This window comes from Pyricularia oryzae, chromosome 1, assembly GCF_000002495.2.
Source record: "Pyricularia oryzae 70-15 chromosome 1, whole genome shotgun sequence".
NCBI classification, from domain to species: Eukaryota; Fungi; Ascomycota; class Sordariomycetes; order Magnaporthales; family Pyriculariaceae; genus Pyricularia; species Pyricularia oryzae.
Window position 1 is genome coordinate 4,734,853 of NC_017844.1, and position 23,041 is coordinate 4,757,893.

A 23,041-nucleotide genomic window follows, 5' to 3' on the forward strand; every position below is an offset into this window, starting at 1 on the left:
GATGTAGAGCTTAGCACAAAGATTGTCCGCTTACTGTTTAGTGCCTGCTCTTTGGCCCCCGCATCGATGATAACCCCGGATATTTTTGGAAATCTAATTCACGCATACAAATCTCCGGGTAAAGCAACGGAATTGCAAAGTAGGTCAATTGGCTCAAATACGGATCTTTGACCAGCCTGGCAACCATGGTCGGCGTCCATTTTGGCAACTGCCTTTCATGTTCAATTCCAGCCTCAGCCCGCCACAACTCTAGAGCTAGCTATCTGATTCCCTTGTTCTTGGAGAGAATGCTAGGACCATTCAAAAAAAATATGAAGATAACCAGTATCGTATCATTTGACCCGTCCCAAAATTTCCAGCTTATACTCTTAATCCTCTGTTGCAGTCTTGCAGAGATGAGAGACATGCTGCTTTTTTGAGCAATGAAACCAAAATAGCCAACCCCATATGATCCCCATATCACTTCAAACCATGCAGCTTCAAGTAGTGACGATTGTGAACCTTGAACCTTCGTCCCGCCTCCTGCTGGCACTTGAACACCAAGCCCTCTGCATGGCTCCCATCTGACTGGACTTCCTTGTCTGCACGCTGGTGTATATCTTCGTGGCATTTCGCAATGTCGGTGATATGAATTGTCTTTTTGATGGGGACATGTTTCACGCCAAACTTCTTGCACCATGCCACCACATCATTGGCCGGAAGCCAGTCGCCCTCGTCGAGATGGTCGTAAATGTCAAAAGCAAAGAAGTCATGTTGACCCGGCTCATAGTTGTGGCGGTTTTGGTTGATTCTGTCACCGACGAGCTCGCCTTGTAGGACCATGTCCACGTTTTGTTCGTTCATGATTTGCGGCAGCTTTGCTCGCAGGGCAACCTTCCAGTACAGACAATCCTCACGTTCTGCCAGGTCGTTGCTGGTGGAACAGACGCCAAACCTGCCGTTGGATAGCATCATATGAGGCCCATGGGGCTGAGGGAGGGGATTCAGCGTCATGAAGAACGGAGAGTGTTTTGGGATAAAGTAGACAGCCATCGTGGACCCGTCCATTTTCACCGACTCCTGGTAGGTAAACCGCTTGTATTTCGGCTTTTTAAAGAGGTTTGGACAATCCGTCAACCTCGACATTGCCGACTTTTTGTAAAATCCCGGCGCAGGCCCGATGGATTGTGGCGATGGTTTGATTTCCCACCTCGTTACCCCAAGCATCTTTTCCAGATCAAAAAGGGAGTTGAGGTCCGAAGTTGCCTGCAACTCACATCCGTAAAAATCAATAAGCCCATCAAGTATACCTTCAATCTCCGGAAAGTCCCTGACGGACTTGATGATTCCGTGGCTATAAAGCCCATTGCGGTTGGCGTAATTTACTTGGACGCCAATTTTGCCTTTCACAGTGAAGTTTGACCCTAGGGACTGGAATATTGGGTGTGCATCCCGTGGGAGAAAAGCTCGAGGAAGGAAAACAATTACACGGTCGTTCCTTTCGAATTCCTCGTGTGAAGCATCAAATAAGTGGACGTTCGCACTCTGTCCCGGTACTTCCACAATGGCTCGATTCTGCGTACCGACCAGATGTCGGACTACAGACACATGCCGGACGAGAACAACGCGGTCTCTGGCGCACTGCTCCCGGTCGTGGAACCCATAGTCCTTTTCGAAAGCTTGTAGGAGGCTTTGAGGCATAGCCTTGATAGCCAGTGGCTTGTCGACCATGTCCAAAATGGTAGCCATGGTTTGATATGTATGTGGTCATTGGGTGGTAGTTGGAGACCAGCTTTGATTCGAACCTGGTAAAACCGTTGCTGTCAGTAACTGTCAAGATACAAGATTCAACGTCACTGAGAAAGCTGGTGTTCAATTTACCGGAAGGCAAGGGTTTTTGTGGTGATTTGAAGTAAAGGAACCGTTACGGATGAAATCAGAAGGACTCGATAGGTATCTGAGGCAGGTGTAAGAATCGTGAAGATGGACTCGACATTAAGGATATTGCCGATCTGCTATTTTAATAACTAGACCGTGTAAAAATTGAAGTGAGAATCGACAAAAGAAACAAGAAGGTCGCTGGCGCTGAGTGATAATCAAGTGGGTACAAAGATCATGTCTGATCTGGTGGGGAATCGTGAGCTCATATATCCATGCAATTGAGGGTTGGAAATAACTTGAATTGCTGAAAGTAGTTGCAAAAAAATGTAGATGCTGCCATATGTGTAAAAAGCGTTCTTTGCCTTGTTTAGCTTGTAAGTACGCTGTGAGGATTGCAGTGGAGGCGGCGATGACCAGGAAGCAACTTAACAAGGGTTAGGGTCAAGTGGGCCGCGATTAGCTTCGTTGAAAATCACATCAGCTAGTCCGAAATAGGATTAGCGTACCTATCAAGACACCTTAGTCGTCACGATCGCGGGTCACAAATCTTCCTCGACGCGACTGGCTTTTGCGTTGAATTGGGAGAAGGTGCATGCGAGGTGGTACCTCCAATTGTCGCCATCAAACACGAAACGTCACTTTTCCCATCACAAACATCACTGCCGCGGCGCATTGAACCTCCGCTCCACGTCGGATATAATCGCGGGCTGTCTTGGTCGCCACCTGAATTTTAAATCAGCACCCAATTCCGTGTACCGCCCGTTGCTAGCTTGCCGTTTCATCTGGACCCAGCGCTCCTCCTCCGCTCAACAGCGCCCGTGAATCTCCTACCCCCATTCGAGCAACCGCGCAAATCGCGCCGCCGTCAAAATGTCGGCGGTCTCGGTGCCCTCGGGACCGCAGGCCTTCACCTCATCCTACGCGCCCAGATTGCGCACGTACAACAACTCGCTCCTCATCCCTGTCATCAACCAACCGCAAGCTGGCCCGATATCCCGAACCACCAAGCGAGGAACGACGGTAATCAACTATGCCGAAGATGGATACGACGACTACGATGACGACGATGACGATAGCCGACGCCGACCGACCGGCCTGCGAAGTTTGCGCCGTGAAGACAGCGTGAACAAAGCCGACGCTGCCGAGCGGGTCAACAAGGAGACAACGACACCCGTGACGGTTCCAGGCATTTGGAGGGAGTGGATGGGCAAGACGCGCATCAACAGGCCAGAAGCGCACAATTTTGCGCAGGCGCAGCTCCCTCTGACCCTGATCCCCATCAGGCTGGACGTTGAGATCCCCGCCTTCATACCAGGCCCCAACATATCCAAGGTCGACGACCCGAATCAACCAAAGGAGATGACGACGCCGTATCGCCTGAAGGACACTTTCATGTGGAACCTCCACGAGACTCTGATTACCACAGACCACTTTGCGACGCAGCTAGCGCAAGATTTGGACCTTCCCAACAAGGCGCATGTCATCGGCGAGATCAGTAAACAAATACGTACGCAGCTCGAGGAGTATGCCGGTGTCGCACTTCACCCGCTTTTCCACTCTGCGCAGAAGCAAGGGGCACCGACCCAAGCTGCCACGGACCGCGACGCGTCGTCTACACCGATAATCGGTCGATCAGATACCCCACTCCGGAACGCAGCGCTTGGACGAAGCACCCCCTCACGTCCCGCGGCGCCAGCTACACCGGGACCGACAACATCGGCACTTCAGGGTGAGGTTACTGCCACTGCTGAGCACATCACAGCAGACTCGGAAGACTTCAACCTCGACGACACTTATCGCTGTGTTGTCGAGCTCAACATACACCTCGGATCACAGCTTTACACAGACAAGTTTGAGTGGTCACTGCTGCATCCCCCAGGCACAGCTGAGGCATTTGCCAAAGTGACTTGCGAAGATTTGGGTCTCTCGGGCGAATGGGTCCCCGCTATGACACATGCTATTTATGAGGCGGTATTACGGTTGAAAAAGGAGGCCTGCGAGTCTGGTGGACTGGTTTCTGGTCTGGCAGGCGATGTGGGCAGTCTTGACCCCTCCTTGGGCGTCTACTCGTCAGCCACGGTTCACGGCGGTGCCGGCGCGGGCTGGCGCCACGACCCGGACCATCTTGCCGACGATTGGGAGCCTCGGCTGGAGATGCTCTCTAAGGAGGAGATGGAGAAGCGCGAGGGCGACCGAGAGAGGCAGATCAGGCGACTGAGGCGAGAAACGGCTCGCTTCAGCAGTCTGGCCGGTATGGCCGGCGGTGTACCTGTTGGCTTTGGCTTTGGTGGCCTGATAGAGCAAGAGGAGGAGCGGATGGGACGTGGAGAACGCAGCAAAAAGAAGCGGAGGTTCCGAAGTCTATCACCTGTCGGCAGGTCAGCTACTCCTGGTGGTAGGGGAACTCCGGACGTTGGCGGCAGTGGCGGCTACGGAGGAGGCGGCTCTCTGACGGATGCGGAGCGGTATCAATGGCGATGCACGCACTGCAAGGTGGGGGGAACATGTGTCTGGGCCGTCCGTGACGGACCACATGGACCAAGAGTAAGTTTGGCTCTTAAGTTGCTCCTTTTTTTTGTCTCCTGCGATTCAGTGGGCTATTTGCTGACAATGACATTTGCAATCAGACATTATGCAACAACTGCGGTTTCATGTATGAGCGTGATCAAAAGCTACCGCGGTTCACCAAGAACTTGCACCTCAACGACTTACGCTTCGCCTAGTATACGCCAGCAACTCAGATCGGTGTCCGCTCGTCGCTGCCTGTCAATAAAAGCAGCAACGGCAGCCTTGGTACCCCGGTAGCTAAAACCATTGCCGACAAGAATCCGTTCAAAAAGAACCATTGTTATAGCATTCCATCCATCATGGTTCCGAGAAGCACTGGCCGCGCTCAGGGTCTTGCTGTTTCGCTGTCGCGTGCCGCCTGATGCATGGTGGGGTTCAAGACGCTCTCCACGATAATCATGTAATGCGGAAGAACTCATGATTGGGCCTGTTCAGGTCAATTCAAAAACGTCATTCCGAAAAAAAGGGGACTGTGATTAACCTGTCGAGACTACGACTGATCTGGTGGAGGACTCATGATTCTCTTCTTCCATGTGTTGTACTATATTGCTGGCGATTGGGTTGGGGAATAATTATAGCCGCAAGATTATTATTCGAACTTCTTTCAATGTCTTGATGGATTGCAGAATTTAGTCTGATGAGGCTGTGCTGCACGCACCTTACTCTTTATCTCGAGGCACTAACACTTAGCGCTCTTTTAACCACCGTGCCTTGCGTGTGTAATATTTGCTGGCCAAGGGTGCTTCCATATTGTTACATGTGATTCTCAATCGGTCAGACCCTGACAAAGGGGACTCGGGCTTCCTTGATGGAACAGCGGTGGGTCCCCGCTAATCAAATCCACCAGGCTGGGCGGCGCAGGCAGGGTTTGCCGTTCGAGGGGTCTGGACTAAGAAAAAAGGGCTTTTGTTTCAATGATGTTGATTGGACTCAGCAGCCCGCGAATGACGAAAATTCCGATCGACAGCAGCAGCCTTCTGACATGAGCAAGCTGTGTGCTTTGACGGGTTCAACCCCATAGCTCCCTTTTTTTTTTTTTTTTTTTTTTTTTTTTTCTTAATCGTTTTCTCTCGCCAGTACGATAACCTCAACAACATTCCCTAGATACAGGATGCTGTTTCTACAGTCCCGATTCCCATTGCCCTCTACCTGCTTTATGCAACTGCCATACATATAAGGCGCCATCGGGGGACAACACGCAAATTGAGCGACCGAGCGAACCCCTCCCCTCCATTCCTTAACCATCGACAGCTCAGCTGCGACTTCCACCCCGCCGACATTCAAACTCGGATTGACATACGGGTCCGTACAATACGAACAGTCCCGCAAAAAAAAAGGACGTCTGTCTCTCCAAATTATACCCCGATGGCGATATAAACAGTCCGCTGCTTCTTTGCAGATAAACATAATCTTCTTTGTTCTTGTAGCTCGAGGGCAATAGCAAGCAGGTCTATTTCTTTCCCATACTTATAGAAATTGCTTCAATTTTTTTTTCTCCGGCTGCTATCTAATCGAGCCATGGCCAAGAAGAAGAAAAATGTCAACGGCAATGGGGACTCGTCCGTAGGCTCCGAATCCTCGGCGCAAGCTACCCCTCAGAGTCTCCAAAAAGAGAAGCTCCCGACAACGTCAAGATCCAAAAAGACGGTGGCAGGAGGCAGCAGCAGCGAGAGCGTGCCGCTCATAATATGCCGGAACAAGTCAGCTTTTTCTTCTTTTTCTTCTTCTCCCGTATGGTACAATTCGACCAATTGTGCGAGGTTCTGAAGCTAACGACCTGCAATATTGTAACCCAGGCACTGGCGATATATATCCTCCTTCCACGGCCCTTGGCTGCACCTCCCCCTCGAAGCGCTCGAATCCCTCGCACACTCAAATTACAATTCCCCGCGGCCTCGACCCATAGACCCTGGCGTCTTCTTCGACCTCGTAAAGATCCGCCGCCTCGTTGGTGAGGCAACGCCGCTTACTGTCAATGCCGCCAATGGGTTCGGTCCGGGCAGCAAGGTGCGCTTGTCGCACGAGAGGAAGCACAGGATGCGCGACCAGGCCACGCGCCGCCTGTCCCAGGCCTACCGCATAGATGAGATCGCCACTAGCGTTGCCATAATGCAAGGGACTACGAGTCTAGAGAACGTGGCGGAGCTGGTGCTGGACAAAAAGCCCGACGACGTCGACGCCAGCTACGTCCACTTCTTCCACGAAAAGATCCCTTCCCGTCACGTCGTCGAGTCGACCCCCTTCGAGCCGCTCAACAACATCGTTGGCGCAAGGCCAATGGAGCCAGAGTACCTTCGCACGCGCGCAATATTGCGCGTCTTTGGTGAGGACTTCGACGACGCCGTGGCGGACCTCACTTCGGCGATCCAGCTGCTCCGATATCATAGACCGACGCATAACAGCCGCGACGAGGTCGTGCCCGCACCGACGCCCGGGAGGAGGATGCCCGAGGTTAAGCTGGGCGAGGACGAGCAGCCGACTAGCCTCGAGATGCAGCTCATGTTCCAGCGCGGCGCGGCCTACCTCTCGAGGGCGTGTCAGTGCGTCTATGCGGCTTTGCCCCCTTCCGACAAGCAGGATAGCAAGGCGCGGATATCAGAGTGGCGCGCCGACGCACGCGGCCCTCATGCGGCTGCGACCAACGGGGACCCAACGGCGCCGAGCCCCAGCACGGAGGAGGAAGCTGAGGCGCAGCAGATAGCGGCGCGCAAGCTCCTCAAAACCATCGCCAAGCGCGCGCTGCGGGACTACATGGCATTCTTGGACCACATAGAATACTCCCCCGACTTCCCGCTCGAGGATAGCGAGGACTATTCGCGCAGGAACGCCGGCAGCAGTAGCAGCTCCCGCCCGTCACATCCCAACGGCCGCTCATCGGCAACCTCACAACCACAACACAGGACGTACCGCCTGTCGCAATTATTTGAACCCACTCCGCCGTCCGATCTCCCACCATACCCACCCTCACAACCATTCCAGAAGAACAGCAACGAAACAACACAAAAATCATCTACATCCTCACCGAAGCAAACCACGACAATCACAACAACCGAAAACGTAGCCAACACCATAACACTTCCATCACTATCCCGAACAGAGTATATAACCTACCATCCTCTCCTTTCCGACGCTCTCCACGCCCTCCTTCTCTGCCACAGCCTCTTGCAGACCAGCACCAAGGAGCTCCTCCGCCATGCCCATATGGTCGGTCGTCTCGCTCGCCTCGCCGACGGCTACCCAATTTTCCAAGCTAGCCGTTCCCCCGCCCGCGCCGATTGGATCGAGGTACTGCGCCGCGTCAACGGGCCAGAATGGCTCGGCCTGCACACCTCGTGGGAGTCCCTCTGCCGCCCCGCGCCCCTATCCAGCAACCCCGTCAACAGCCCCGCCGCTGTCCCAAGACCGCAGCTAGATGCCACCTCGTCGACCCTCGCCACGCTCACCGCACCCAGCAACTCTGTCGCAACAGTCGCTGCCTCCGCCGCCGCAGCCGCAGCAGCCGACGCCTACGACGAGGACAGTAGAGAGTATCCCATTTGGACCGAGCGCGCCGCCGCAGTCGTCAGGTGGGTCAAAGAGGCCCCTGGCCTACCACCGCTACCGGCAGCCGGCGGTGCCAAGAAGAAGAAAAAGGTCTCTGGAAGAGCAAGGATCGCTGCCCCTCCGGGATCGTCAGCATCGCAGCCGCCAGCGGCCGAAGGATCCTTGTCAGTGGTAGAGACGAAGCAGCTAGAGCTGAGGCCTGGTCCTCCGCCATAAAAGGACAAAAATGTGCGACATGGAGGGCTTCCTTCTTGAATTTGGTATTTAGGACGATCATTACTACCCATAGTTTGGATGAAAGCCCGAACATGTGGTCTGATATATGTAAACCCCTTCCCAAGCGGGAATTCTGGGCGAATCTGTATGAAAAAAGGAAAAATCCCATGATGACTAGCGATCTAAAAAGAATTATGAATACAAAAAGCGTGAAATGATAAACATTACCTAGGCTTCATGCTCCGGCCCTGTTACCTTGCTGTGCCATTTTAAAGCCTTTTTAGAATCTATGCAAGCGCTGCATGTCTACGAATCGTGGTTGATTGCACATAGGTACCTACCCCAGATAGCAAGACATGATTGCATCACCGAAAAACTATGCTCATCTCGAGATACCGTGGACTGTTGCAAGAGGGAACGGAGATCCATGACTAAATGTTGCTTAATTTCATTTCTTTTGTACTTTCATAACCAAAACATCATTTGCTACTAAACGCTATTTCACCTAAAAAAAACCCAAACCATCTATAGTGTCCCGCCTTATGTTCGCACCCAATAGATAGATACTCCCCCTTGCGCTGAGATTAGCATTGTAGATAAAAATAGGTAGGAAAACAAAGTAAAGAACATGATTTCCTATGATACCAGGCTCTTTGGGCAACCTTGTGATATCAACACAAAAAGACATAAAAGCAAAAGAAGAAAAAAGGATGAATCAAACATTACCACCTCACTTCATCTGGGGCACCACCGCCACCACCGCCGTTACCGCTTGGACCAATGCCAAGCAGCTGGTTGATCTCGGTCATGCCATCCTGCTCGAGGACGCCCATGAGCTCCGACAACTGCTCGTGCGTCAGACTACCCTGCCTCATCGGGTCCATTGGGAAACCGCCAAAGTTACCCATACCATCGGGGGGACCGTGATTCATGTGTGGGCCGCCGAATCCCGCGGGCGGCATGGCGCCAAGCATTGCAGCCGCACTGCCAGGGTCACCAAAGTTGTGCGTGCCATTGCTAAAAACGGCCGCGTTGTTCTGCGAGTAGGCAGCGTATTGGGGCATGGGCGGTGGGGGCTGGTTGAACCACTGCTGCGGCTGGTGCTGATGCTGCTGATCGTGTTGATGAACTTGTTGATGGTGCCGCTGGTTCTGCTGCGCATGAGGCGGCAGCGCAGGGACTGCAAAAATCGGTCGTTGTGGCGTCCCCTGGGGCGTGGGGTGCCCTTGAGGGGTCTGCGGCGTCTGAGGGGTGAATTTGATAGCCGGCGCGCCTGGGGTCATTGCCCCTGTCTCGTGGGGCATGGGCGGGCTTTGGTGGCCCATGACGGGAGTGTGATGGACAGATCCCGTGTCGGTAAAGTTAATAGCCGGGGACAGCGCATTGTTAGATTGAGCGTGGCTACCATTGCCTAGAGACTCTGGCGGCGTTGGAATGTTATTACGGGGTGACGAGAGGTTGCTGGCGTGCGGCGTAGTGGAAGCAGGTGGTGTGGGATCATCGATCTGATTAGGCCCTGGACCTTCATCCTGTACAAAATCCGGAGGAAAGTACGACGGCTTCCTCCCGCCTCCACCGCCTGATTCCGACGCAGGGTTGAAGAAGATGGAGCCGGTGCGAAATTGTGGATGGCGAGGAGGTGGGAAGCCATCATCGAACGTGTTCTCGAACTTGAATGTCGGTTCTGGTTGCTGCTGCTGCTGCTGATTTTGCTGCTGCTGGGGTTGATCAAAACTGTAACCAAATAACTGGGAGTTGTTAAACAGGGGCTGTCCATGGGGTTGCTGGTGATGGTGATGCGGTTGCGCTGAGGTTGTTGATGCGGCAGTGTGAGCGGATGTGTCCGATGCAGAGGGCGAGCTGGTGTCAGTCAGCGATGGGGGCGTTGCAAAGCTGTTCGAAAACACGGGTGGAGCAGGCTGCTCGTCAGCCTGATCGTAGCTATGCATGCATGCTCTTGCAAGATTTGCATAGTTCTGGGATGCTGTTGCGGTGCCGGGCCACCTTTCTGAGCACTGGTCAACTGTATCGAGGCAAGTTTGCACCAACTCCTCAAGCTGCTCACGCGAATGCACTTTGCGCACTTCAGGATATGAGACCGACCAGAGCAATGTGTTGAGGGACATGTAGATAGTCAAAAGGAATATCCAAGTAATGTCTACCGCGGACTGCTTAAGCTGCTGGCTTGAAAGTTCGATGATATGTGCCGAAGACTCAAAGCACCTCAAAACCGCCGCACTAGAAGGCTTTGGTACTTGTGGCGATGGCCTATAAAGACCAACAACCATACTGTGATACTTGCCAGTGAACCTGAATGGAGTTAGCTATGTCCAGGACAAGAATCTCGCTACGAAGAGGATGAGTTCACTTACCAGGGACCACACCACGCCGGTTGTTTCGGACTAGAGTCACGCCAATCCTGGAGTTTCTGCAGCATTTGTGCAAACCAAGGGTGGCGTTCATCCCTTGGTTCCGGCCGCTTCTTTTCGTACAACTTGCGTCTAATTTCTGCTTGAAGGAGCCTCATCTTTAGGAAGTGGATCGCCATGAGCTTCTTCTCGCTTGGAGGACCTTCTTTGATCCCATCAGCCGTTATGAGCTCATCCGGGCGGCTGTCAAAGAAGTCAACATCCATGAAGTCGTCCCCCTTGGCGAAACCGTTGGGCCTGCCCATACTGTGCGCTAGACCAAATTCCATGGAAAGAATTATCCAGCTCAGCCTCCTCTTGAGATCAAGGGTGACCATGTCAATGAGCCCCAAGTCGTACTCTCGTTTTATCGTCTTTTCTTCACCCATTCCCAATTGCTGGCAAATACGAGTAGCGAGGCCTACGATGTAGTAGACTGCCGATCGAGTAGGAGTCAGAGTTGAATACTGGCCTATGAGAACCAGGCATTGGAGTGTCCGCAAGTCCTTCGTCCTGACTACTTCCTCAAAGTACTGCATGGCCGCCAAGTAAAAACCGTCAGCTAGACCTGCATATTGCAGCTCCAACTTTTGGAGGCTGATTGCCAAGACCATCCAAACAATAAAGTTTTTATGCGGATCTTTGTCTCCGTTATAAACCTCTTCGAGGTCTTTTGCAAGTACAACCTCGTGAAGAGTTGGAAGAAAAACTTGACCTGAAGAGAGTGGGTTTTGTTAGTTTATGGTCGCGTAGCAATAGAGTCATACATTCTGCATAGGCACACTCACCTCTTTGAATGTAAACCTCCAACAGCTTGTTAGCCATCGGTCGCGACGGCAACTCCCGAGCGGCATGCGCACTGATCATAGGATAGCTCTTCTTGCGAAGGCTTGGACCGCTTATGCTTCCGCCGTAACTGACAATACTCTGCATCCTGTTCGACCTGTCCATCCTTCGGGAGCCCACCGAAGGAATGACATCAGATATCTTTTTTGCTTCCGTGAAGCGCTTCGCATCCTCCATAACCAGCCTCGTCATGGCGATTCCGCTGCTCGGACCAAGGTACCTGGGCGTCTCATCATGTTCGTCCAACTTGACCAAACCGCCTGGCCGTACCATGTCCTCGGTATTGCGGGGGAACTCATCGTCATCGGTGAACTGGGCGAGCTCCGACTCGAGGTGTCGCACGCGCGTCTGCAGTCGGACTACGTAGTTGCGGTTGATCTTCTTGCCCTTGGTGGTGTCAAAGTATTCGCAAATGGAGCCTGAACGTTCGCAGGGAAGACAGCGCGGGAGGGTGGGGTCGCATCGTGTTTTGCGCTGTATTGACGGTCGGTTGTTAGCGTCTAGTTCTTGTTACCGGGTTCGCGACAGAGAAGCACATGACACTTTCGGGCCAGAGAAAGAACTATAAATTGGGAAAGGAGGAACGGGGGCGTCGGGAACGTACCTGGCGACAACGGCAACATGCTGTGAGGGTATGCGCGATGCGATTCGACGATCCGTCGCCGTCGTCGTCGCGGTGTTGCTGGCGAACACGAGTGGCAGCAGCCGATAGCGGTGGGCGCTGAGGGTGCTGAGGGTGCTGAGGGTGGAAATACTGTGTCGATTGTGCCGTCTGTGGACGAGGGAGAGTGCCGACTGGTAAAGCCCCAAAAATGAACGAGGGGTCCATTTTTGAGGGCGTTTAGAGGCGTCGCCCAACTCAGGAGGGAGTGGATTCTGGCAACTCTGGCTCGATGAGCGATTTCGGTTGCTTTCCAAAGCCGTTCTATCTTCTGGCTAGTTGACCTGCGACTTGGTGACTGGGCGGTGGTTGTCGTGGGTGGTGTGAGGGTTTTGTGACTCGTCGATAACGCAATCAATCTCCTCGAGCGGTGCGGCGGGCGAAACAAGCAGTACTAAGGCTAGTATGACCAGAACTCGACTCTTGGTTGGTAATGGTCGATCAGTCGCTCCTGCCGTACAACAAAGTGCATGTGTATACCGCCACTCTTCAATTGCTGTTCCAGCCCTGAGGAAGACGACATAAAGCGCAGGCGTAAGATTACTTGTTGGATATTTGCCCCAGCCCAGGCCCCCCGTTCGTTCGTTGCCTCTGTCTAGACGATAAGGTCCAGCGGTGGTACTGTACAAGCGTGGTGCGGGCAGCCGCCCAATTTCACGCAAGGGAGTTGTTTGCTCCGCGCAGGGGCTAGGCGGTCTCTCCGGCACAGTCCAAATGGTTAATGATAATCGCAGGTAAGTCCAGCAAGAAAGCTACAGCCCGTGCATGCGTGTTGGGGCTGGCTATAAGGTTTTTGGTTGTGTTTCTTTTTACGTCGTTGATTTGCAGGATTGATGTTTGTCGCATGGTTTTGGCAAAGCAACTCGAGGATTTCCTTCCAGAAAGCCGGGACTCGAGAGGGACGCGACGACAGCTGAATGGATGGAAGCGGGGCGAGTCGAGGGACGGGGCGAAAAGCAGACGGTCGGTCCCTGCGTGTGTGGGTGATTGTACGAAGTACTTCTTACCACTGGAAATGGTAGGGGTCTAGTGGTCTACGGAGCCTGTGGGGAAAGCTGAATTGGTCCGTCCGATCATTGGGTTGGAACTGAATATTTTAGGTAAAGTGAAGAGGTACTTTTGTGAGCTACTGGTACAGTCTTCTTGCCTGGGGTTCCCACGTGTAACAATACCTGATAATGATACTAGAAACCAGCCTGGTTGGTAGTGGACGTAATTACTTGTTGATCAAGACAGCCACTGACAAATTTGGCCACAATTTAAAGAGCGCCTGTCCTGATCTAGTTCTCGAATTAAACTTGGACCTTTAACCTCCGTTCGACTAGCGTTCCCGTCGCGCCTGCTGCCATTGAGGTCACTGAGACACTGGCGGATGTACGAAATGACCTAGTCTCGCCCGTCGCAAATCTGCCTGTCTGTTGGTTGTCTCTCTCCTTTTTTTTCGACTCGCTGCCAGTGTCGCTCGGATCGCCGCCTCTAGTTCTCGTGCCTTGGCAGAATAAAATGCATGAATGGCCACATGACCATGGATCGAAACGAGACAGCAACTTTTTGCAAACTCACTCGTGCCAGTCGTGGGGACGGCGACCTTTTGTGGACACAGGTGCGAGTTGGTTGCGTTTTGCTGTTCTTGTCAATCTGTACCGTCCCTAAAGTGGTTTGCATTCCTTGGGCCCCGCATAACAAGCTTCCCCTTGTTACATAGCGACCCTCATTTTCAGCATCCGGGAGAGACCTCACACACACCGGTTCCACTCAGTTGAACCCATTTTTACTTGTCAGCGGCGGCGCAGTTGTTACTGCTTTGCGGTAGAAATAAGTAGGACAAACCCCAACGTAAACAGGGCATGAAAAACAACTCGTCATGCGTCAGCTACATTTAACTTTTGGCCTTCTAGAATTGTTCTTTGAATGGGGAACAGGGCTGCATCGACAAGGATTCCCAGGGGCCATTTGGGGGCGCAGAGCCTCTCTAACCCTTGGTGGACCAAAAATCCCACTCATCTGTGACGCCAATCCTGACTAGCGCCAAGCGAGCCTGGTCTATTCTTGACATGCGGTATGCTATTGTACTACTTTCTTGGACTCCCTTGCGTGCGACCTGTCGTCTGTTGTCCGGGTGCATCCCTTTTGGCTATTTTGGCTTTGTGCATGCATACTGTAGGCAGATGAGACAGAAATACTTTACTACTGTGCTCTCAAGGGCCACACCATAGATATTCTGCTATTCTTTTATCTACATAGACCTCTGCTAAACTGGTGAAAAACATGCCTACAATAGTAACTTTAGGGACGAGCCTAACTCGCATAAGCTGCTGCTGAGTCATGACATGGCTGCCATGTTGAAGACAAGTCAAAAGGTAATAAAAGCCAAAGTTATGGCTAAGATTCTTTAAAATAAAGTCCGGTCAAGGCTCCCGAAATTCTATTGCAAAGTAAAAATAGCGCCACACAAAGCAATTACCCAACTTTCCGGACTCTCGGGGAACGCACAAAGATAAAAGACCGTTGAGAAGGCTGTCCCTAACTGCATGTCAAAAGCTGGCATTGGCCGGCGAGAAAAGATAGATCAATACGATCTGTTGGAAAACCATAATAGCCGCAAGGTTTTACTTGTTCTAGAAGGCTTCTTTGCATGGAAAAGCAAGGGATATGACAAGTCAAGCCCGTGAGGCGTGCCATCCATTGTCGTGCATCTTCTCCCACTTGTCGTAACGACCGCTTATTTGTGTGCCTGCATACTAACCCGCTAGTCCTGCGCTAAAAAGTTTCGTGTCGTTCCGGTTGACATTGGCCGCAACCCAAGCAAGCCAACGTCAGTGACTTTGACACGTTCGGCCCCGCCGTGCTGCGGTTAAACCCAATCGGGCCACTTCGAGTCGATTAGGTAATCTCCTAAACGGCTGGAGCCTTCATTCAGGTCGATCCTTCCCCACATGACCTTTGCACTTGGGTGCTGTCGCTTGTTGTAGGAGCCGCACGCATCTCACCCCGTTCAACCCCTCAAAGCTTTCGCAAAACCGATGCGACGCTGCCGCGAATGCGAACCATCTCGTGTTCAAGGGGACCTGCGCCACATGCTTTGAAGTAGACTTTCTTCGGACTCTCAAGGCACCTTTTTTTTTAAAAAGGGTGTAATCGTCGACTTTATTGGTGGCTTCAGCACTTCGACCATGATGCCACGCTCGAGCTTCTCTGATAACCCCCTATTGAGGGTTTCCAGGCCAGTGTCGGCTTGCTCACGATGTCAGTCAGAAAGTCTTACGTACCGCCGCCGCAAAAGGCCTGCTAGGTACATTCAAGACAATTGCAGCACGGCTAGCTAACATGGTTACTTTTTCTATCTTTTAGGTCGAACAGCCAAAGTCAAGGTGAATGAGATACCTTGATCATCATTATCCCCACGATGAGCCAGTCTTCTAACTTGAGCCCCGTCCTCATCAGTGTGATGGAAAGCTTCCCGCTTGTACCGCCTGCGAAAAGGCAGGGCGCGAAAGCGAATGTTCTGCAGCCAACGACCAGTTTGCTCGCGGCAAGGAGCGCAGGTAAGCAAGCTGCTTCGGACCAGAGTCACGTGGCTCAATCATCGACTGACCAATATTTGTCCTATCACAGCTATGTCGCGGCACTTGAGCTTCGTGTTGAGAAATTAGAGAGGCGGCTCAAGTTTGCCAAGTCTCGAAAGGCATCCATGGCCCTCCACGATGTCGATGCACCTCTTGCACACTCGGATGATCGCAAAGGCTCTATGGCCAATATACATGCAGCCATCTACAGGAAGGCTGCCAGACAGAGGGAGAACTCAGATGTTAATGCACTAGTCTCCGACTTTGGCTTTTTGTACGAATGCATTGCTCCTTGTCGCGTGGAACCTCTTTGAAGGTCGCACACTTGTCGAACTAATGGCCCAGCTGACACATGGATCTTTTCAGGTCGGTAAACGCAACTGCGCAGGACTTCGAGCCCTCAGTTAGCAACATGACATTTGCGAGGCTTTTGTTGGCAGCTTCGACCGCAGATCCCCTGCCAGAACCCCAAACAGACGCCAACCCGCCCCGCGATGTCGCTCGTGGACTTGTCAAGTACTATCTCGACAACATCTATGCTTTGCATCCTTTCTTTCCCGATGTCCAACTGCATTCTGCTGTTGAGAACCTCTACCATGATGACCGGCGACATCTCAAGCACCATGATTGCTGGCTGTTCTGGATGGTTCTTGCGATTGCATCGACGGCTCAGAGTCACAGTTGTAACGACGAATACTATCGAAACGGCGTCGAGTATGTCACCAGGGCCATGACATTTGCCGATATGGCCCTGATGCCTGGCAAAGAAACCCAGATCAGATCGCTTTTGTTACTCACGCAGTACTCTCTCTTTGACCCCGCTCACTTTGACAGCTGGCATCTGATTGGGTTCACTTGCCGTGCCGTCATTGATCTTGGCTTCCATCAAGACCCATCATCCGCAGAGCGAATCGACAAGTTCAAGCTAAACCTGCGGAGGAAGATTTTCTACTGCGCATATGCTCTTGACAGGTATGTTTATTTGACAGCAGTACGCACGAATCACTGTCTGACGCCTCTGATCCTGGATACAGGTGCATCGGAATGATGTCTGCTAGAGCCTTTTCTTTCACGGATGACGCCGTCAATGTGGCACTACCCAGTATGACTGGAGTTGGCCGCATCCCGTCCATTAGCGGCACCATCAAGGGTCCCGAGTCATCGGATCCAGCGATTTTGTTGTTTCAGCTCCGTCAGACTCAGTCACATTGGTACCAGACTTTAGTCCAATCCGACCCCTCTGTGCCGCTCGAGAATGCAGCCAGCTATGTTTGGCAAATGTGCCACGAGATGCGTGAATGGTTCGAATCGCTTCCTGACGGCAATGAAGGACTACCAACCGCCATTCGCCAATTATTTGAGCTCGAACTCAAGTACAGCTATGTATACTGCATCGCGCCTAGTTCGCGCGCGCCCACCATAACGTCTCACGCCAGACTTTTGATATTCGAGTACGCGGTGGCCTATATGAATGACGTGTACGACATGGTGCACCCTCCAGACGAGAAACCGCAGATTGTGCTTGGCGAAGTGAAGTCCTCGCCTTCCGTGTCAGCATGGGCCTTGCTTACCTATGATCAAGCCTTGAGGGTCTATTTTATGGGCTCACAGTTTCTCGCTGTCATGGACGAGATGGGTGAAACACTACTGTCCGAAGCACCAGTGGCCATCCCTCTCTCGCTCCCGGGAACCGCCCCTCCACCACCTATGCCCGAAAGACGCGGCGGTGATAATTTGGACAGAAGCTTGGCATGCGTTGAAAAAACGATTGCGACGCTGAAAAAGTTTGGCGATCGATGGAACATCGCGAACATGCTTGCGCAAGAGTTTGACAGAAAGAGCAAGGATCTGTGCCAGAGGATTGAGGAACTCAAAGTCTTGAGGAGCGAACAGCAAGAACAACAGCGCCAACAGCTCCAGCAGCAACAAGACCAAAAGCCGCACCACCACCAGCACCAGCCACATCATCAACATAATCGATCCCAGACACATGTGTCTACGCCACACCTCCAACATCAGGTACCGCCTCCGCCCCAGTACGCAATGCCCATGGGCCAACACTCTATACCCCCGATGAGTCCTCCTTTACAGCAACATATGTCACCGTCTGCTGGCCACATATCGCCCCCTGCACGGGGAGGTGGTATACAAATGATGGGGGCGCCTCCACCACACGCCAACATGATGCCTGGAGGCTATTCTGCTCAGCCCCACATGCAACAAGCACATTACCATCACCAACAGCCTTTTCCCGGCCAACTAAGCCCTTTACCGCCCCAGGTCCAACAACATCCGCCGGTACAGCACCATACACAGCCGGCCGAGGTTAACTGGGCACCAGTCGATATCAACGAGATTATGCGCCAGGGCGGCGGTATATAAACGACTATGCCATCTTTGATAATATCGGTTACTGATGGCCTCTTTTTTTTTCCTGAACGGGTTTACCTAGCCAGCTAGATGACTAGATCTTGGGAATGACTTTTGGATACTTTCTTTGCCCGAGTCAAACTTGACTTGGTCACAGTTGATTTCATAGCAGATATGTCAACATGATAGATGTAATGTAGCGTAAATAACACTCTTCATTTTGCATAGGTTTCCACCACCCGATTCCGAATAGCTCAGTTGTCTTTGTACCAATCGGCGGCAAGCGGCATCTCAGCTCAAGCAACCATGGGTCTTTTTCAGCCTGACGGACCAGAAAATCAATAAATGGAAGCTCGTGCAAACTCCAGCCTTGACCATGCATCCCCGGTCGGGGTCGTAGGCGGCAAAACTTTTCATTCGTGGAATATTTCGTACCAGAGCCTTCCCCATGTTTGCACTCCGCTTCTCCGCATCTACCCCAGTCCTACTCCAAGATCCATGGGGCGTAAATTGGCAGTATCGCAATGTTTAAATTGTTTCAACGCGCTGGTTATATAGGGGATAAATGTAAGGATTTTCCAATCTGCATCGCGATTTATCAGTTCTCTACAAGCAAGTTAACATTTGACTTGTTCTTTGTTGACCGCCGTACGACTCATTTTTTGCAACCTCGATCGCGATTCGAGTCGCGACCATGATGAGGGCACGTCGACGAAAGAGAGAGAGGGAGGAAAGTTAAAAAAAAAAAAAAAAAAAAAAAGATATGACCGCATCCTTACCATCATCTCCATCGACCCCGGCGTGCTCCACAGGCACTAAACTAGGCCCTGATCCATTGCCCCCAGTCCGGGGCCGTTCGTAAGCTCGTATGGAGATGCCCCGATAAAGTACGGGGGGGAGGGCAGATAGATAAAAAAACGTCTTTGCATGCCGGCCATCGTAAACTTTTGGGACCTTCCATCCTCTCCTCTCACACCCCCATCCCACGCAGCGCATCTCCGTCACGATCCTGCCTGGCAGACATAAAAACGAGTCAAGATGGTTTCCTCAACGCGGGCGTACAACTGGTACGTGTGCATGGTGGCTGCCATGGCCATGGTGCTCTACGGGTACGTTTCTTTTTTCTCTTATCGACATGTCCCTTTGCGGGCTTTGGCAACATTAGCCTTTCCCCACATACTTTTTTACGGGGGCAGGTTTTTTTTTCTTCTTTTCTTTTTCGTCTGACATTACGACCTTGATCATGTCGCAGATACGATGCGTCGGTCTTCAACAGCGTCCAGGGCAGTGACCACTGGCTCGAGTGGTTTGATCTCAACTCGGTAGGCTCTCGAAACCTCGCGACTTGGGGTACCAGTCGTCAACATCTAGAACAGGAACACTTACCAAGTCGTCTGCTCAGGCTACCGACGCGTACATGATTGGTCTGATCAATACGGCTTACACCATCGGAGCCATCATATCTGGATTCTTTATTGGTGGCCCGGCCGTAAGTTCTCCTTGAACCGTCTCAAGAGATTGAGCTGTTGATAACTTCGAAAAACTGATGTCTGACGCGTACCTTGAACTCTGCAGGCCGACTACTTTGGTCGACGATGGGCCATCTTTGGCGGGTGCGCCACCACGGTGGTGGCTACATTCATGCAGGCTTTTGCTCCGTACCACAACATCGGGGTGTTTATCGCTGGGCGTGTGGTTATTGGTCTTGGACAAGGTAAGTTCTAAAGAGGTCTTGTGGTTTTTGGCATGTCTGTTGCAGTGCTGCATGGTTGCTGACAGTTTCTTTCTTGATGTAGGCTTGGCTCTGAGTAAGTCTAGACAGTGGCATTGGGCCTGGTTCGCATACCCCCATAGAGTCTGTCCTCTAGTCTAATACATGACACTATTTCCATAGCTGCTGGCCCCGTCTACATCAACGAGATGGCGCCTGCTGAGATTCGTGGAGTTGTCATGGTAAGTTCTCTCAGTTCCGTTCCCAAAGAGTCGACGTGTTGCACAAGAAGTCTGACAAGTAATTCTCTCGGCCATTCTCAGACCTTTTGGCAGCTCTTCTACAGCGTCGGATCCTTCATCTGCTTCTGGACCAACTACGCCTGCTCGCAGAACCGCACCAGCCTTGGCCACTGGGACTGGCGCACCGTGGTGATCCTCCAGGCGCTGGTGCCCGTCATCATCATGGCGCTGATCCCTTGGATCCCCGAGTCGCCGCGCTGGCACATTCAGCGGCACGGCGACGTCGAGGGCGCGCGGGCGGCGCTGCGCAAGGTTCGCGAGACGGAGGAGGAGGTCGAGGTCGAGGTGGCGACCATCCGCGAGGCCATCGAGTACGAGAAGGAACTCTCGCAGGGCTCGTCGTACAAGGCCTTGTTCAGGGATGCTTCCGTCAGGAAGAGGCTCTACCTTGCCATGGTTCTCAACGTTGGACAGCAGGTAAGTCGGGCGAAGTCTCCCCCTGCAAAACAAATTTACTGGGCAGTGCACATTTAAACTAACAGCAACCCGCCCTCCAGCTCACCGGCCAAGGCACGCTCAACAGCTACAGCACGGCCATCTACAAAAAGGTGTGGCCCGACGTCACCACCATCAACCTGATCAACGCGCTCAACGCGACGTTTGGCATCATCTTCACGCTCAACGCCGCCTGGACGGCCGACCGCTTCGGGCGCCGCTGGCTGTTCATCGTCGGCGCCATCGGCATGAGCCTGTGCATGCTCGCCGTGCCCGTCGTGGGGCTCGCCACGCCGGACATTGACGGCGGGCGCAAGACGCAGCCCGTCGGCATCGCCATCGTCTTCCTGCTCTTCATGTTTGCGCTCTTTTACAAGCCCAGCTGGGGCGCCACCACCTGGATCTGGACCGCCGAGGTCTTTTCCATGAACGTGCGCGCCCAGGCCGTTGGCATGTGCTCGCAGATGCAGAACGTGGCCAACACCATCTTTCAGCAGTTCTTTCCCAAGTTTCTGCAGGACACGTACGTCTTTTTTTTCTCGTTTCTTCCTAGTTTCTCTTAGTCTTCGGTCGATCCCGTTCCACCTACTAACTTTCCACATTGGATACCAAACAGCGGCCTCAAGTGTCTCTTCTTCTTCATGGCCATCAACATCGTCCTTGCCGTCTTTGTATACTTCCTGATCCCCGAGACCAAAAAGGTTCCCCTCGAGGAGATGGACGTGCTCTTTGGCGGCGTCAACCACGTCGACCAGGGCGCCGAGAAGCTTGGTCTCGACGACAACAAGGCCGTCACCACCGTCCAGATGGACGAGGAGACTGCCGGCAGTGCCACCCCAACGGGCGACCGTACCCCCCACCGGACTGATTCAGGATTGTATACGTTAGGGCTGTGTTAATGGCCGAATCGGGAAACGGGGAAAACTCAGCCGGTCAGCAGTGCTACGGTACGTTGACTAACGACTATGCCAAAGGGCCAGTCCCAGCCAATCAACTCCATCCTTTGGTGATTGGGACTTGGCCAAGCCATCTTAAGCTTTGATCTTATGAGGAATGAGGAGCTTGCGTTTATCCGGAAGCGGGTTTCTGACGCGCGACTATGCCAAGACATGACCTTACTGAGATGGACGCAGGCGAGCCGCAGGGTCTAGACTCTTGAACTGCCGTTGTTATTCTTTTGCTGAGTGGGCGGTGTGAGACTGGGGTAGGAGGACGAGAGTCATGATGCTACAGTGTACCCAACCAATAATTACAAGTTTTCAAAAAAGTCTTACCCCGGACTCGAAGGGTGGTAGTGGTCGCCCGTTGGCCAAGGCCGGCAGCTGAGGGCTAGAACAAGAACAGCGAGTGTCATGCAGTCATCAATCAAATTTGCCCACAATTATAAACATTCTTGGCACTGCTACATTTTAGTCAAGGTCGCACTGAACTCAAAGTGTTATTGCAGTTGGCACAAAGAGCACGCGCAGTCTGACAGGTGATGTGTATGTAAATGTAACATAGCAACAACGCCTGGTAATAGTGGCAAAGCAGGGCCGAGGCGCAGTCACTTTTGGGTTCTGTGACTTGTGCCATGTAATTGGTGGACTCGGGCGGATAGGATGCCGGCCTGACTATAGCTCCGGGCTAGGGGTCGTGGTAGTTGAGGAGACGATGCTGAAAATAGTCCATGTTTAGGGTAGCGAGTGGCAGGCATCATGTGTAATTCCATATTCACTCGGTAATACCATGGAACCCTGTATCTAGACCGAAAGGTTCGGTAAGGCTTCGATAGCTCATGGGGAATGCCTTCCTCTTCCAGTTTGAAGCTGAGCCTGTTCGACAAGGGCTATATAAGACGGGCTCCTCGACCCTCTGGCAAAAGATCAGATTCTACTTTTTCCAGCAGCCCCAGCAGTACTCTCGAGCAGCTACTAGTCTAGATTCTAGAACTCCAGCAAATAAACCGAGTCTTTACTTCCCCTCAGTTCAACAATCTTTCAAGATGCAGCTCATCATCTTCCTCACTGCCGCCCTGGCCGCCGTTGCCCAGGCCGCCGACGTCTGCGGCGCCTCTGGTTCCAGCTGCGGCGGCACCCTCCGCTGCTGCAACGGCATCGCGGCCGGTTCATGCTGCCGCTTTGGCGCTTCCACCTCGGTGCGCTTCACGCTGCCCGCGAACAGGTACGTACCTAGTTATTTCCCCTCCCAATTAGCGAGCGAGAAAATAAAAGAAAAAAAGGAAAGATTGTTTGAACTGACCTTCTCGTCCCTACCTTCACCAAACAAACAAAACAACAGCCGTGGCCAAGCCTACACCAACGGCGACTGCACCGGCAATTCGTTGACCTTTAGCACGGCCAACGCCGGCACCTTCTGCCTCGCCTGGACCGGCCGTGGCTCCGGCCGCTGGCTCGAGGGCCGCTCGCTGGTCAAGGTCCGCAGCGACGGCACCGAGGCCAGCGCCCAGGAGGAGTGCGAGGAGCCCAACGCCTTTTACAACGAGCAGGGCATGGAGATCACCGCCCGTGATGCTGCACTTCTCGACCAGGAGTAAGGGGGAGGGTGCGGGCGAT

The 23,041-nt window shown here is 52.7% G+C and overlaps 8 protein-coding genes across 8 annotated transcripts; 6 read left to right on the forward strand and 2 right to left on the reverse strand.

Moving 5' to 3' along the window:
* Positions 1–73: 73 nt before the first annotated feature.
* MGG_10537 (uncharacterized protein) lies at positions 74–2,280 on the reverse strand. Its single transcript, XM_003710092.1, has 2 exons — positions 1,861–2,280; positions 74–1,784 (listed from the first exon to the last, which is right to left on the reverse strand). Exon 2 carries the CDS (start codon positions 1,726–1,728, stop codon positions 460–462), a length of 1,269 nt encoding a protein of 422 aa, XP_003710140.1. The 5' UTR covers positions 1,729–1,784; positions 1,861–2,280; the 3' UTR covers positions 74–459.
* A 143-nt stretch (positions 2,281–2,423) lies between these two features.
* Positions 2,424–5,204, forward strand: MGG_10538 (uncharacterized protein). The gene is made up of 2 exons (XM_003710093.1): positions 2,424–4,404; positions 4,488–5,204. The coding sequence occupies exons 1-2, from the start codon at positions 2,731–2,733 to the stop codon at positions 4,581–4,583; spliced, it is 1,770 nt and encodes a 589-aa protein (XP_003710141.1). The 5' UTR covers positions 2,424–2,730; the 3' UTR covers positions 4,584–5,204.
* Positions 5,205–5,454: 250 nt separating this feature from the next.
* Positions 5,455–8,420, forward strand: MGG_16319 (uncharacterized protein). The gene is made up of 2 exons (XM_003710094.1): positions 5,455–6,128; positions 6,225–8,420. Exons 1-2 carry the CDS (start codon positions 5,947–5,949, stop codon positions 8,185–8,187), a joined length of 2,145 nt encoding a protein of 714 aa, XP_003710142.1. The 5' UTR covers positions 5,455–5,946; the 3' UTR covers positions 8,188–8,420.
* Positions 8,421–8,605: 185 nt separating this feature from the next.
* Positions 8,606–13,017, reverse strand: MGG_10528 (zinc binuclear cluster-type protein). Its single transcript, XM_003710095.1, has 4 exons — positions 12,046–13,017; positions 11,384–11,915; positions 10,560–11,310; positions 8,606–10,497 (listed from the first exon to the last, which is right to left on the reverse strand). Exons 1-4 carry the CDS (start codon positions 12,268–12,270, stop codon positions 8,910–8,912), a joined length of 3,096 nt encoding a protein of 1,031 aa, XP_003710143.1. The 5' UTR covers positions 12,271–13,017; the 3' UTR covers positions 8,606–8,909.
* Positions 12,817–13,132, forward strand: MGG_16320 (uncharacterized protein; the record flags this gene model as incomplete). Its single annotated transcript, XM_003710096.1, has 2 exons — positions 12,817–12,836; positions 12,931–13,132. The coding sequence occupies 2 exons, from the start codon at positions 12,817–12,819 to the stop codon at positions 13,130–13,132; spliced, it is 222 nt and encodes a 73-aa protein (XP_003710144.1).
* Positions 13,133–15,079: 1,947 nt separating this feature from the next.
* MGG_10529 (fungal specific transcription factor domain-containing protein) lies at positions 15,080–18,313 on the forward strand. Its single transcript, XM_003710097.1, has 6 exons — positions 15,080–15,348; positions 15,454–15,473; positions 15,547–15,647; positions 15,718–15,942; positions 16,035–16,640; positions 16,703–18,313. Exons 1-6 carry the CDS (start codon positions 15,276–15,278, stop codon positions 18,048–18,050), a joined length of 2,373 nt encoding a protein of 790 aa, XP_003710145.1. The 5' UTR covers positions 15,080–15,275; the 3' UTR covers positions 18,051–18,313.
* Positions 18,314–19,076: 763 nt separating this feature from the next.
* On the forward strand, positions 19,077–21,385 carry MGG_10530 (sugar transporter; the record flags this gene model as incomplete). The annotated part of the gene is made up of 8 exons (XM_003710098.1): positions 19,077–19,147; positions 19,291–19,360; positions 19,441–19,527; positions 19,614–19,756; positions 19,907–19,991; positions 20,073–20,468; positions 20,549–21,009; positions 21,103–21,385. The coding sequence occupies 8 exons, from the start codon at positions 19,077–19,079 to the stop codon at positions 21,383–21,385; spliced, it is 1,596 nt and encodes a 531-aa protein (XP_003710146.1).
* Positions 21,386–22,470: 1,085 nt separating this feature from the next.
* On the forward strand, positions 22,471–23,022 carry MGG_10531 (uncharacterized protein; the record flags this gene model as incomplete). The annotated part of the gene is made up of 2 exons (XM_003710099.1): positions 22,471–22,649; positions 22,767–23,022. The coding sequence occupies 2 exons, from the start codon at positions 22,471–22,473 to the stop codon at positions 23,020–23,022; spliced, it is 435 nt and encodes a 144-aa protein (XP_003710147.1).
* Positions 23,023–23,041: the final 19 nt, after the last annotated feature.

What these genes read in the sequence shown, in the direction of transcription:
- MGG_10528 (XM_003710095.1), bottom strand. Translation starts at nt 12,270, where the DNA reads ATGGACCCCTCGTTCATTTTTGGGGCTTTACCAGTCGGCACTCTCCCT. An exon ending in CATGTTGCCGTTGTCGCCAG is followed by an intron (nt 11,916 to 12,045) that starts GTACGTTCCCGA and finishes CCGTCAATACAG; the next exon opens with CGCAAAACACGATGCGACCC. An exon ending in CCGGCGTGGTGTGGTCCCTG is followed by an intron (nt 10,498 to 10,559) that starts GTAAGTGAACTC and finishes AACTCCATTCAG; the next exon opens with GTTCACTGGCAAGTATCACA.
- MGG_10537 (XM_003710092.1), bottom strand. Translation starts at nt 1,728, where the DNA reads ATGGCTACCATTTTGGACATGGTCGACAAGCCACTGGCTATCAAGGCT.
- MGG_16319 (XM_003710094.1), top strand. Translation starts at nt 5,947, where the DNA reads ATGGCCAAGAAGAAGAAAAATGTCAACGGCAATGGGGACTCGTCCGTA. An exon ending in CTCATAATATGCCGGAACAA is followed by an intron (nt 6,129 to 6,224) that starts GTCAGCTTTTTC and finishes ATTGTAACCCAG; the next exon opens with GCACTGGCGATATATATCCT.
- MGG_10529 (XM_003710097.1), top strand. Translation starts at nt 15,276, where the DNA reads ATGATGCCACGCTCGAGCTTCTCTGATAACCCCCTATTGAGGGTTTCC. An exon ending in GCTCGCGGCAAGGAGCGCAG is followed by an intron (nt 15,648 to 15,717) that starts GTAAGCAAGCTG and finishes GTCCTATCACAG; the next exon opens with CTATGTCGCGGCACTTGAGC. An exon ending in GTCTCCGACTTTGGCTTTTT is followed by an intron (nt 15,943 to 16,034) that starts GTACGAATGCAT and finishes GGATCTTTTCAG; the next exon opens with GTCGGTAAACGCAACTGCGC.
- MGG_10538 (XM_003710093.1), top strand. Translation starts at nt 2,731, where the DNA reads ATGTCGGCGGTCTCGGTGCCCTCGGGACCGCAGGCCTTCACCTCATCC. An exon ending in ACGGACCACATGGACCAAGA is followed by an intron (nt 4,405 to 4,487) that starts GTAAGTTTGGCT and finishes ATTTGCAATCAG; the next exon opens with ACATTATGCAACAACTGCGG.